General features: G+C 47.8%; 1 protein-coding gene across 4 annotated transcripts in view; it reads left to right on the forward strand.

Annotated features, from left to right (window-relative positions):
• The first annotated feature begins 1,790 nt into the window (after nt 1–1,790).
• The window catches only part of sirt5 (sirtuin 5), a 59,590-nt gene continuing 47,121 nt past the window's right edge, over nt 1,791–14,259 (forward strand). Inside the window, exons 1-2 of one of the 4 annotated variants that reach the window (XM_085988814.1) lie at nt 1,791–1,863; nt 3,711–3,837. In XM_085988814.1, the coding sequence (XP_085844940.1) occupies nt 1,849–1,863; nt 3,711–3,837 (142 nt within the window). In that variant the 5' untranslated portion in view covers nt 1,791–1,848. Of the gene's footprint in view, nt 1,864–1,940; nt 2,190–3,710; nt 3,838–14,259 lie in introns of those variants that run through there. The other 3 variants (XM_085988816.1, XM_085988815.1, XM_085988817.1) reach the window with 3 other exon arrangements.

The raw sequence follows: 14,259 nt of genomic DNA on the forward strand, positions 1-14,259 counted from the left end.
AAGTACCCTAGGATGTAGATTATCAGGCCCTGGGGATTTATCGGCCTTCAGTCCCATCAATTTTCCTAACACCATTTCCCTACAAATACTGATTTCTTTCAGTTCCACCCTTTCATCAGACCCTATGTTCCTCGGCATCTCTGGGAGGTTATTTGTGTCCTCCTTTGTGAAGACAGAACCAAAATATGTATTTAGTTGGTCTTCCATTTCTTTGTTCCCATTATAAATTCCCCTGATTCTGACTGCAAGGGACCTACGCTTGACTTCACCAATCTTTTTCTCTTCACATATCTATAAAAGCTTTTACAGTCAGTTTTTATGTGCCCTGCAAGCTTACACTCATATTCTATTTTCTCTTTCTTAATTAATCCCTTTGTCTTCCTTTGTTGAATCCTGAACTGCTCCCAATCCTCAGGATTATTGCTTTTTCTGGCCAATTTATATGTCCTCTCCTTGGATGTTATGCTATCCCTAATTTCCCTTGTTAGCCATGGTTGAGTCACCTTTTTTGTTTTATTTTTATGCTAAACTGGGATGAACAAATTCTGTAGTTCATCCATTCGGTCTTTGAATGTTTGCCATTGCCTATCCACTGTCAACCCTTTGAGTGACATTCCCCAATCAATCCTACCCAACTCGCTCCTCAGACCATCGTAGTTTCCTTTATTTAAATTTAGGACCCTAGTCTCTGAGTCAACTACTTCATTCTCCATCTTAATGAAGAATTCGATCATATTATGATCGCTCCGACCCAAGGGGCCTCGTACAACAAGATTGCTAATTAATCACAGAATCACAGAAACCCCACAGTGCAGATAGAGGCCATTTCAGCCCATCGAGCCTGCACCGACACATATCCCACCCGATCCCCGTAACCCCTACACCAACACATATCCCACCCTATCCCTGTAACCCCACCCTATCCTTTCTCGTTACATAATACCCAGTCTAAGATGGCCTGATCTCTGGTTAGTTCCTCGACATATTGGTCCAGGAAACCATGCCGTAAACACTCCAGGAATTCCTCCTCCAGATTATTGTTACTAATTTGGTTAGCCCAATCTATATGTAGATTAAAGTCACCCATGACTGCTGTGCCCTTATTGCACACTTCTTTAATTTCCCTTTTAATGCCATCCCCAACCTCCGCCTTACTGTTTGGCGGTCTATATACCACTCCCACAAATGTTTTCTGCCCCTTTGTATTTCTCAATTCTACCCATACAGATTCCACATCATCAGAGCTAATATCCTTCCTTACAATTGTGTTAATCCCTTCTTTAACCAGTAATGCTACCCCAGTAAGTCAGAGGAACTCTTCATGGGTCTCCTCCTGGACCTAGCCAAGGTGGCCATCAACATCCCCAAGTTGGACATGACCAGTTGAGTTGTTCGCTCCAGCTGCCTGCCTCCCTTCCGTGGCAATGTCCGTATCCAGGTGTCCCTGGAGACGGAGCACCTGATGTCTGCCGGTATGCTTGAAGCCTTCCGCAACCGATGGGCACCGGAGGGACTGGAGAGCATTGTTGACATGGGAAACAATAAAAAAGAAATACTTGCATTTACATAGCACCTTTCATGACCACCGGACGTCCCAAAGCACTTTACAGCCAATTAAATACTTTTTTTAAATTTGATTTACTTTAAAGTTTCCTGTGCTTTTATTTATATTTTGGATTTTATTGTTTATGCCCCACTAAAAAGGGGGCACTTGATTTTTTGATTGGTCGATCAGGATGACCCCAAATGTCACCAATCAGAGAGGAGTAGAAAAGCGGCGCGATTGCGGGAGGGAATTCAAGATCTTGGGACCCCGGTAGCTGTCAGTGGTGGCGTGATTAAAATTAAATGCCATTCCTAATGGTGAGTCAGGCTTGATAATAGGTCTGCTGGCAGGACGGGGGATGCATTTAGGAGAGATTTGTGGTGCTAGCCGATTAGGATCTGTTTTGGATTATTCCCCGTTGTGATTGTTGCGAGACGCCCTCTGGCAGCTTTGACTACGTGTTGTGTGCACACTGGGCTGGCGGTGGGACGTGCCGCGCTCCACGCTGCAGTGGGAGGAGTCTCCGCCAGCACTGCAGGGGGCGCTCTCGCATCTAAACAGCGCCGAGTCGCTTGTGCTGTGGACTGGAGGTGCGTTTGGTTGTTGTTTGCTGTTCTGGTCCCGCTCTTCCCGCGAAGCGCAGGTGAGCTCGGGTCGCGTTCATAGACACGCGTGTCGGTAATTTGACCCCGGGAGGGAGCCGCCTTATTGTCCGATGGTGGCTGACAAAGGCGAGGCGGGTTGTGGGCCGCAGGACCTCGGCCTGCCCCTCGGCTTGAGGGAGCAGTGACCGCGAGTCTTTGAGGAACACGGCAAGAGCGGAGTCGGCCCCTTCCTCACACTAATAATGTGAGCGTGAAGCTTTAAGCACACGCATCAGCTGTGGCTCAGTGGGTAGCACTCTGGCCTCTGAATCAGAAGTTTGTGGGTTCAAGTCCCTCGCATAGTAAAGCTAGGCTGACACTCCAGTGCAGTGCTGAGGGAGTGCTGCACTGTCGGAGGTGCCGTCTTTTGGATGAGACGTTAAATCAAGGCTCCGTCTGCTCTCTGGTGGATGTAAAAGATCCCATCCCATGGCACTATTTTGAAGAAGAGCAGGGGAGTTATCTCTGGTGTCCTGGCCAATATTTATTCCTCAGTCAACAGAACAAAAACATTATCTGGTCACATCACGGAAGACCTCTCCTGGTCCCTCAACACCTCCTCTCTGGTGAAGAAGGCCCAGCAACGCCTATATTTCTTGAGGAGGCTGAAGGGATGTAATCTGTCACCCCCGATCCTCTCTAACTTCTACCGCTGCACTATAGAGAGCATCCTGACAAACTGTATCACGGTATGGTACGGCAGCTGTAGCTCCCATGACCGGAAAGCCCTGCAGCGGGTAGTCAAAACTGCCCAACGCATTACCGGCACCCGGCTACTGACCATAGAACATATATATCAGAAACGCTGCCTACGGAGGGCACGGTCCATCATCAAAGACCCTACCCACCCCAGCCACGGTCTGTTCGCCCTCCTACCATCTGGAAGACGCTACAGATGCATTCGCACCCGTACGACCAGATTTAGGAACAGCTTTCCCAGGGCTGTCATCCTACTGAACTCCACAAATAAACACTAAAGCCTGCACATCTGCCGATGCACTTTATTATGGTCATATTTATGCTAATATATATGTACAAATGTATGTTGAAATGTTTAAGTGTCCTAATCCAAATTGTACACTCTCGGGAGCCGCAAGCCTACATTTCGTTGTACTGCACTTGTGCACTAACAATGACAATAAAAGTTGATTTGATTTGATTGCTGTTTGTGGGAGCTTGCTGTGTGCAAATTGGCTGCTGCATTTCCCACATTACAACAGTGACTACACTTTTTTTTTAAAGTACTTCATTGGCTGTAAAGTGCTTTGAGACATCTGGTGGTTGTGAAAGGTGCTATATAAATGTAAGTCTTTTTATCTCAGTCACACATTGGCACATGAGAGCCCAACACCTTCCCCTCAGGCTCTGCCCTTGTGTCCTGTACTTTCAGCTCCTCCCCTTCATTGTTACTGCAGAGTGAAATCATTGCTGTTTGTCTTTATTGAGGAAGCAGAGCAGATCAGGAACTGACTCGCTTGTAAGTTTTATTTTTGATCATTTAAAAAAAATTCTCGTTTCAGAATCGGCCTGTAATTGCAATGATTTTTCAGTTCACCACCAGGAAGCTTGTTTCGCAGGTGGGCAGTTGCTTTAAACGACCTTCCAAGCTGCAGCTGACCCAGGTTGAAATGAGCCGCCCAAGTTCAGGTAGGTACTTTGTTAAAGAAGGAAGTATAATTAAAAAATGGCATCATGTAAAGCTGCACCTTGAAACTTCCAATAGTCAAAATATTATCTAATGTAATTGAACTCAAATGTAGGGGGTATTGAGGCTTTGGAAAGGGTGCAGACCCAGATAGGCTCATAAGCTGGCTCTCTGTACTTTATAGAAACATAGACTTGGGGGTGATTTGGTTTGAGGTTTATAATAATGAAGGGACTGGATTGTGTGTATGTAGACTAATTATTTGAACTGAATTAGTTAGGGAGGACCAGGGGGTCACATTTACAAGTTATGTAAAGGTAGAACTGGGTTCGATGTTGGGCAGTCCTCCTTGTGGAACAGGTTGCTGGTTCATGTGGTGAACACTGATTTGCTTGAATTATTTCAAGTGAGAGTTGGACCTCTTCCTGCCTGGGGTGGAAATCTCCTTGTACAACCAGAACTGAGAGAATATGCATGCTTGGGCTGATAAGTGGCAAATATTTGTGCCACACAAGTGCCAGGCCATGACTTTCTCCAACAAGAGAGTGTCTAACCACAGCCCCATGGCATTACCATCGCCAAATCCCCCAACATCATCATCCTGGGGGTCACCATTGACCAGAAACTTAACTGGACCAGCCGCATAAATACTGTGGCTACAAGAGCAGGTCAGAGGCTGGGTATTTTGTGGCGAGTGTCTCTCCTGACTCCCCAAAACCTTTCTACCATCTACAAGGTACAAGCCAGGAGTGTGATGGAATACTCTCCACTTGCCTGGATGAGTGCCTAACAACATTCTAGAAGTTCAACACCATCCAGGACAAAGCAGCTTGCTTGATTGATTGGCACCTCATCCACCACCTTAAACATTCACTCCCCCCACCACTAGTGCACCGTGGCTGCAGTGTGTACCATCGATAAGGTCCCACATAAGAGATTAGCGTGTAAAGTTAATGCACATGGAATTGGGGGCAAGGTACTGACTTGGATAGAGAACTGGTTGGCAGACAGGAACCAGAGAGTTGGAATAAACGGCTCTTTTTCCGAGTGGCAGGCAGTGACTAGTGGGGTACCACAGGGATCGGTGCTAGGACCCCAGCTATTCACAATATATATTAATGATCTAGACAAGGGAACTAGATGTAATATCTCCAAGTTTGCAGACGACACAAAGCTGGGTGGGCGTGTGTGCTGTGAGGAGGATGCCGAGAAACTCCAGTATGATTTGGACAGGTTGGGTGATGTGGCAGATGCAGTATAATATGGATAAATGTGAGGTTATCCACTTTGGTGGCAAAAACAGGAAGGCAGATTATTATCTGAACGGCAATAGATTGGGAGAAGGGGAAGTGCAACGAGACCTGGGTGTCCTTGTGCACCAGTCGCTGAAGGTAAGCATGCAGGTGCAGCAGGCGGTTAAGAAGGCAAATGGTATGTTGGCCTTCGTTGCGAGCGGATTCGAGTACAGGAACAAGGATGTCTTGCTGCAGTTGTACAGGGCCTTGGTGAGACCACACCTTGAGTATTGTGTGCAGTTTTGGTCGCCTTATCTGAGGAAGGATGTTCTTGCCATGGAGGGAGTGCAGCGAAGATTCACCAGACTGGTACCTGGGATGGCAGGAATGACGTATGAGGAGAGATTGTGTCGATTGGGCTTATACTCGCTGGAGTTTAGAAGAATGAGAGGGGATCTCATTGAAACTTATCAAATTCTAACAGGACTAGACAGACTAGATGCAGGAAGGATGTTCCCGATGGCGGGAGAGTCCAGAACCAGGGGTCACAGTCTAAAGATAAGGGGTAAGCCATTTAGGACAAAGATGAGGAGGAATTTCTTCACCCAGAGAGTGGTGAACCTGTGGAATTCTCTACCACAGAAGGCAGTTGAGGCCAATTCATTGAATATATTCAAGAAGGAGTTAGATATATTTCTTGAGGCTAAAGGGATGTGGGGAGAAGGCAGGAACAGGGTACTGAGTTTGGATGATCAGCCATGATCTCATTGAATGGCGGAGCAGGCTTGAGGGGCCGAATAGCCTACTCCTGCTCCTATCTTCTATGTTTCTATGTTAACTCTCCAAGGCTTCTTTGACAACACCTCCCAAACCCGCGACCACTTCCACCTAGAAGGACGGGCAGCAGGCACATGGGAACGCCATCACCTGCAAGTTCCCCTCCAAGACACACCATCCTGACTTGGAAATATATTGCTGTTCCTTCATAGTAGCTGGGTCAAAATCCTGGAACTCCTTCCCTAACAGCACTATGGGAGTACCTTCACCACACGGACTGCACCACCTTCTCAAGCCAATTGGAGATGGGCAATAAATGCTGGCCTTGCCAGCGATGCCCACATCCCAGGAACGAATAATAAAAAAATATACTTATCAGGCAAGACTGAACAGACTACGGCTCTGGAACAGGAAAGACTGAGGGGGTGACCTGATAGAGGTCTTTAAAATTATGAAAGTGTTGGATAGGGTAGACTTAGAGAAGATGTTTCTACTTGGAGATCCAAAACTAGGGGCCATAAATATGGTAGTCACTAATAAATTCAATAAAGAATTCAGGGGAAACTTCTTTACCCAAAGTGATGAGAACTCGCTACCACATGGAGTAGTTGATGCGAATACCATAGATGCTTTAAGGGGAAGCTAGATAAGTATGTAGGGATAAAGGAATAGAAGGATCTGCTGATGGGGTGGGAGGAGGCATCAACACCAGACCAGTTGGGCTGAATAGCCTGTTTCTGTGCTGTAGACTCCCTGTAAGAGGTAGCTATCCTGTCACGTAAATCAGGGCTAATTTGATCTGGACCAGTTTCGATCGCCTAAGGGGGGTCAGAAGAATTCTAGTTTTTTTTTTTCTCCCTAATTGGCCAGGGTTTTTATCTTTTGCCTCAAGTGATCACATGTTCCCTTTAAGCTCTTTGGACCTCCCGCACAGCCGGCTCGCTGGCTTATCAGTGGGGAAAACTGTACATGCACGCTATTTTGAATAGGCTGTGCACCCAAAAAGATTAACTGGAATATTGGTGGGGAGTGTATGTATTTTGATGCATAAGGCATTACAACTGGGACAGGCTGGATGGACCAGTATGTCTTTTCCTGAAAGTCACTTTTATATGTTGGTGTTTGGAAAAAGTGCTTGTTAATTTGAGTGTAATGGATAGCTGGTACAGTAGCTTGAGTAGTAGGCTATTTAAGAGTAAATTTAATTGGTTGCTTTTACCTGACTGGGTCTAGGAGAGCAATGCTTAACTTGCCTCTGTGTGTGGTGCACTCTCGCATTGACTTTTGGTGTTGCTCTGTTGGAAGATTATTTGAAAAAACTGAAGTATGTTCAGTGTGGTTGTAAAGGGAACATTGTGCTGTTGCTACTGCAGACTAGACAGGAATGCAATATGCTGATCCAGGCCAATCAAGTTTAGGCGTGGCGATGTCACAGAATGACGCATAGCTAGTCTACGAATTGATGTGGAGTTGCTTTGTCTGTCTGTGCTTGTGTTGTGATGCTATTGTTAGTTATGGTAAAAACAAGGAGGTGGATAAGCACTTTTAGTGGGCCAGAAGAGGAGACTATTAATCCAACAGCTGACCACAAAACCCATAAAAAGTGGGTCTTCAATACTGTAGGCTCTAGAGGTCGAGGTATTTTATATTTGAGTGCCACCAATGGAAGGGAAAGTATTTTCCTGAACTACACCGCACTCCCTTAAGGTTAAAGCATCTTTTGTGAAAGTTGAGTCGGGGTACAAGGAATCTAATGTAATAGTTAACAAAAAAGTAATTTTAGAACAAGGAGAGCACATATTGCATAAGGTGGATGAATTGGCTGCGCAAATAGAGGTAAACGAATATGATTTGGTTGGGATTACGGAAACGTGGCTCAAGGATGGCTAAGGCTGGGAACTCAACATCCAGGGTTATTCGATATTCAGGAAAGATAGACAAAAAGGAAAGGGAGGTGGGGTAACATTACTGGTTAAAGACGGGATTAACACCATTGTAAGGAAGGATATTCGCTCTGATGATGTGGAATCTGTATGGATAGAGTTGAGAAATACTAAGGGGCAGAAAACGTTAGTGGGAGTGGTATATAGACCTCCAAACAGTAAGGCGGAGGTTGGGGATGGCATTAAAAGGGAAATTAAAGAAGTGTGCAATAAGGGCACAGCAGTCATGGGTGACTTTAATCTACATATAGATTGGGCTAACCAAATTAGTAACAATACTGTGGAGGAGGAATTCCTGGAGTGTTTACGGGATGGTTTCCTGGACCAATATGTCGAGGAACCAACCAGAGATCAGGCCATCTTAGACTGGGTATTATGTAACGAGAAAGGATTAATTAGCAATCTTGTTGGGTTGGAGCGATCATAATATGATCGAATTCTTCATTAAGATGGAGAATGAAGTAGTTGACTCAGAGACTAGGGTCCTAAATTTAAATAAAGGAAACTACGATGGTCTGAGGAGCGAGTTGGGTAGGATTGATTGGGGAATGTCACTCAAAGGGTTGACAGTGGATAGGCAATGGCAAACATTCAAAGACCGAATGGATGAACTACAGAATTTGTTCATCCCAGTTTGGCATAAAAATAAAACAAAAAAGGTGACTCAACCATGGCTAACAAGGGAAATTAGGGATAGCATAAGATCCAAGGAGAGGACATATAAATTGGCCAGAAAAAGCAATAATCCTGAGGATTGGGAGCAGTTTAGGATTCAAAAAAGGAGGACAAAGGGCTTAATTAAGAAGGGGAAAATAGAATGAGAGTAAGCTTGCAGGGAACATAAAAACTGACTCAAAGCTTTTATAGATATGTGAAGAGAAAAAGATTGGTGAAGTCAAGTGTAGGTCCCTTGCAGTCAGAATCAGGGGAATTTATAATGGGGAACAAAGAAATGGCAGTCCAACTAAATAAATACATATTTTGGTTCTGTCTTCACAAAGGAGGACACAAATAACCTCCCAGAGATGCTGGGGAACATAGGGTCTGATGAAAGGGTGGAACTGAAAGAAATCAGTATTTAGGAAAATTGATGGGACTGAAGGCCGATAAATCCCCAGGGCCTGATAATCTACATCCCAGGGTACTTAAGGAAGTGGCCCTAGAAATAGTAGATGCATTGCTGGTCATCTTCCAGAACTCGATAGACTCTGGAACAGTACCCATGGATTGGAGGGTAGCTAATGTTACCCCACTATTCAAAAAAGGTGGTAGAGAAAAAGTGGGGAATTATAGACCAGTAAGCCTGACATCGGTAGTGGGGAAAATGCTAGAGTCCATTATAAAAGAATGTAATAGCAGAGCACTTGGAAAGCAGTGACAGGATTGGACAAGGTCAACATGGATTTACAAAAGGTAAATCGTGCTTGACTACCCTACTGGAATTTTTTGAGGATGTAACTGGTAAAATAGATAAGGGAGAACCAGTGGATGTGGTATATTTGGACTTTCAGAAGGCTTTCGATAAGGTCCCGCATAAGAGATTAGCGTGCAAAATTAAGGCACATGGGATTGGGGGCAAGGTATTGACTTGGATAGAGAACTGGTTGGCGGATAGAAAGCAAAGAGTTGGAATAAACGGGTCGTTTTCTGAGTGGCAGGCAGTGACTAGTGGGGTACCGCAAGGATCGGTCCTAGGACCCCAGCTGTTCACAATAGATATTAATGATCTGGACGAGGGAATTGGATGTAATATCTCCAAATTTGCAGACGACGCAAAGCTGGGTGGGAGGGTATGCTGTGAGGAGGATGTCGTGAAACTCCAGTACGATTTGGACAGGTTGGGTGATTGGGCAGAAACATGGCAAATGCACTATAATGTGGATAAATGTGAGGCTATCCACTTTGGTGGCAGAAACAGGAAGGCAGACTATTATTTGAATGGCAATAGATTGGGAGAAGGGGAAGTGCAAAGAGACCTGTGTGTTCTTGTGCACCAGTCGCTGAAGGTAAGCATGCAGGTGCAGCAGGCGGTTAAGAAGGCAAATGGTGTGTTGGCCTTCGTAGCGAGAGGGTTCAAGTACAGGAACAAGGATGTCTTGCTGCAGTTGTACAGGGCCTTGGTGAGACCGCACCTTGAGTATTGTGTGCAGTTTTGGTCGCCTTATCTGAGGAAGGATGTTTTTGCCATGGAGAGAGTGCAGCGAAGATTCACCAGGCTGATACCTGGGATGGCAGGAATGACGTATGAGGAGGGATTGTGTCGATTGGGCTTATACTCACTGGAGTTTAGAAGATTGAGAGGGGATCTCGTCAAAACCTATAAAATTCTGTCAGGTCTGGACAGACTAGATGCAGGAAGGATGTTTCTGATGGCCGGGGAGTCCAGAACCAGGGCTCACAGTCTAAGGATAAGGGGTATGCCATTTAGGACTGAAATGAGGAATTTCTTCACCCAGAGAGTGGTGAACCTGTGGAATTCTCTGCCACAGAGGGCGGTGGAGGCCAGGTCATTAAATATATTCAAGAAGGAGTTGGATATATTTCTTAAGGCTAAAGGGATCAAGGGATATGGGGAGAAGGCAGGGACAGGGTACTGAATTTGGATGATCAGCCATGATCTCATTGAATGGCGGAGCAGGCTCGAGGGGCCGAATGGCCTACTCCTGCTCCTATCTTCTATGTTTCTATAATAAAGGAAAAAACTTGTATTTATAAAGTGCCTTTCATGTCCTCTAAGCGTCTATGTGCATTCCAGACACTGAATTATGAGTGTCTCCACTATTTTGTGGTTCGAAGCAGCAGCAAATTTGTGCACTGCAGGGCCCCACAAATAGCAGTGAGGTAACTGCTGGGGAGGTTAGTCGGTTTCAGTGGTTGATTGAGATCTAAACTGGCCAACAGCAATAACTATATATTTTGTTTAAAAGTTATTTGGGTACCCCAGCTACAATTGGTAAAAATGCAGTTTTGTGCAACTTGGACAACACCCAAAAAGCAATGGGAAAGTTTAAATGTGACTATCCTGCTTTTGGTCATGGGAGTTTGAAGTGTATTCTGACTTTTGACCATTTGGTAGGAATCCTAACTGCACAACAGGTCATTGAATCTTGAGTGATTTGAGAAAGAATAGCTCGGTGTCCAATCTCTCTGTCCTGTATGACCCAAAACTGAGCTTCAAACCCCACGTACTACCCATTACCAAGACCATTTATTTCCACCCTGCAATATTCATCTCTCTTGCTGCCCCCGTCCCCACTCACTGCTCCAGAAACATAATCCACACTTTTGTTGCCTGTATCCTCGACTTCTCCATTGTTGGCCTCCTTCCACCTCGAACTCTTAATGCATCCAGAACGCCACTGCCTATTGATGCGCTATCAATTACTCATAAAAGACTGAGAGTTAAGAGAGTAACTAAAGGCTTTTATTAACAAAAGAATGAAGGTCTGCCTCGAGTGGTCGACCGGTCCAGAAATACAAAGGGCTGGGGAGCAGTCACCTTTATACTAGGACTTGTGGGAGGAGTCAGCCGAGGCATGTCCAGGCATGTACACAGTGGAATACAAACAGTGGTTTACCACATTCACTCCTTGTTTAAAATTGAGTCCGGCGGGGTGAAGTGTATTAAAAGTTAGTGTATTGGAGTCTCTCCGGAGGTCTTGTCTGCCGCTGTGATCGGCGTGGCGACGGCAGGGGTAGTGGAGCTTCCGGCGTCGAGTCCTGCGTAGGCTGTGGCACAGGCGTGTCGTCCTCGTAGATGTCGAGCGGGTCGCAGGGCCCAGGTCTGCCGTCTGCTGGGGCTGGATATCGGATCGTGGGGGGGGGTGGTAGTGAGTAGTGGGTTACTGCGGCCCCCGAGGGTGCAAGGTCTCTTATGGAGACTGTCCTCCCGCCCGTCCGGGTATGCAATGTAAGCATACTGGGGGTTGGCGTGGAGGAGGTCGACCCTCTCGACCAGGGGGTCCGTTTTATGGGCCCTCACGTGCCTTCTCAGTAGGACCGGCCCTGGGGACGTCAGCCATGGCGGTAGCGATGTCCCCGATGTGGACTTCCTTGGGAAGACAAACATTTTCTCATGAGGGGTGGCGTTAGTGGCAGTGCAGAGCAGTGACCGAATAGAGTGGAGCGCATCGGGGAGCACATCCTGCCAGCGGGAGGCTGGAAGGCCCCTAGACTTTAAGGCTAGCAGGGCGGCCTTCCAAACTGTCGCATTTTCTCTTTCCACCTGTCCGTTCCCCCGGGGGTTGTAACTGGTGGTCCTGCTTGTGGCAATACCCCTAGTTAGCAGGTACTGACGGAGTTCGTCGCTCATAAACAATGAGCCCCGGTCGCTATGGATATAGCTGGGGAAACCGAACAGGGTGAAGAGGTCGTTCAGACATTTAATGACCGTGGCACTGGTCATGTCCGGGCAGGGGATGGCGAACGGGAAACGGGAGTACTCATCAATAATATTGAGGAAGTACACATTGCGGTCGGAGGAGGGGAGAGGCCCTTTAAAATCAACGCTCAGGCGCTCGAAGGGGCGAGTGGCTTTTATCAGGTGGGCCCTGTCTGGTCTATAAAAGTGCGGTTTGCACTCAGCGCAGACTTGGCAGTTCCTGGTCATGGTCCTGACCTCCTCAATAGAGTACGGCAGGTTGCGGGCCTTGATGATGTGGAAGAACCTGGTGACCCCCGGGTGGCAGAGGTCATTGTGGAGGGCCCGCAGTCTATCGATCTGCGCGCTGGCGCAGGTGCCACGCGATAGCGCATCCGGGGGTTCATTGAGCTTCCCGGGCCGGTACAAGATCTCGTAATTGTAGGTGGAAAGTTCGATTCTCCACCTCAAGATCTTGTCATTTTTGATTTTGCCCCTCTGCTTGTTGTTAAACATGAAAGCAACTGAACGTTGGTCAGTGAGCAGGGTAAATCGTTTTCCGGCCAGGTAGTGCCTCCAATGACGCACAGCCTCCACAATCGCCTGGGCCTCCTTCTCAACAGCGGAGTGTTTGGTCTCCGGGCCTTGGAGGGTTCGTGAAAAGAAGGCCACGGGTCTCCCCGCCTGATTGAGGGTAGCGGCCAGGGCAAAGTCGGACGCGTCGCTTTCCACCTGGAAGGGGATGGATTCGTCCACTGCGTGCATGGTGGCTTTGGCAATGTCTTCCTTATACGGTGGAAGGCTAAGCGGGCCTCTGCCGTCAAGGGAAAAGAGGTGGACTTGATCAGCGGATGGGCCTTGTCCGCATAGTAGGGGACCCACTGGGCATAATAGGAGAAAAACCCTAGGCACCTCTTCAGGGCCTTGAGGCAGTGGGAGTTCCATAAGGGGACGCATCCGGTCGGGGTCGGGGCCGATGACCCAGTGTTCCACAACACAGCCAAGGATGGCGAGGCAGTTTGTGCGGAATATGCACTTCTCCTTGTTATATGTCAGGTTCAGGAGTTGGGCGGTGCGGAGGAATTTTTCGAGGTTTGCGTCATGGTCCTGCAAGTCACGGCCGCAGATGGTCACATTGTCCAGATATGGGAAAGTGGCCTGCAACGCATTTTGATCTACCATCCGGTCCATCTCCCTTTGGAAGACGGAGACCCCGTTGGTGACGCCAAAGGGAACCCTAAGGAAGTGGTAGAGGCGGCCGTTTGCCTCAAAGGCAGTATACTGGCGGTCCTCAGGGCGGATAGGGAGCTGGTGGTACGCTGATTTCAGGTCAATGGTCGAGAAGACGCGGTACTGCGCGATCTGGTTGACCATATCAGCTATGCGGGGGAGTGGGTAGGCGTCCAGCAGGGTGTAGCGATTTATTGTCTGGCTGTAGTCGATGACCAGGCGCTGCTTCTCGCCGGTCTTAACGACCACAACCTGGGCTCGCCAGGGGCTGGTGCTGCCCTCAATAATCCCTTCCTTCAGGAGCCGCTCCACTTCGGTTTTAATGAAAACCCTGTCCCCGGCACTGTATCGCCTGCTCTTTGTGGCGATGGGCTTACAGTCGGGGGTGAGGTTAGCAAACAGTGGGGGGGGGGGGGGGGTGACCCTGAGTGTGGAGAGGTTGCACCTGGTGCGCGGCGGGCAATTTGGGAGCTGCTGGCTGCGGACAGTGAGTGGGGGTAGGGGTCCACCATACGCCATCGTAACACTTTTAAGGTGGCACTGAAAATCTAACCCCAGCAGGACGGCAGCGCAGAGGTCCGGCAGGACCAGAAGTTTAAAATGATCGTACACGGTCCCGTCTACTACGAGTGTCACTACGCAGTGTCCGCCGACTGGGACTCGGAGGCCATAGAAATCCGCTGGTGCGCAGGCAGGACTGGGAGAGAGCAACGCTGCACCGTGTCTGGGTGGATGAAGCTCTCCGTGCTCCCAGAGTCAAAAAGGCAGATTGTATCGTGGCCATTTACCTTAATGTCCATTGTGGAACTGGCCAGCTGGTGCGGTCTCGCTTGGTCCAGTGTAACGGATGCCAGCGTAGGGGTCGGTGTGTCGCTGCGG

The sequence above is a fragment of the Somniosus microcephalus genome, chromosome 5 (genome assembly GCF_052327205.1).
Source record: "Somniosus microcephalus isolate GS21.2 chromosome 5, FLI_Smic_1.0, whole genome shotgun sequence".
Lineage (NCBI taxonomy): Eukaryota > Metazoa > Chordata > Chondrichthyes > Squaliformes > Somniosidae > Somniosus > Somniosus microcephalus.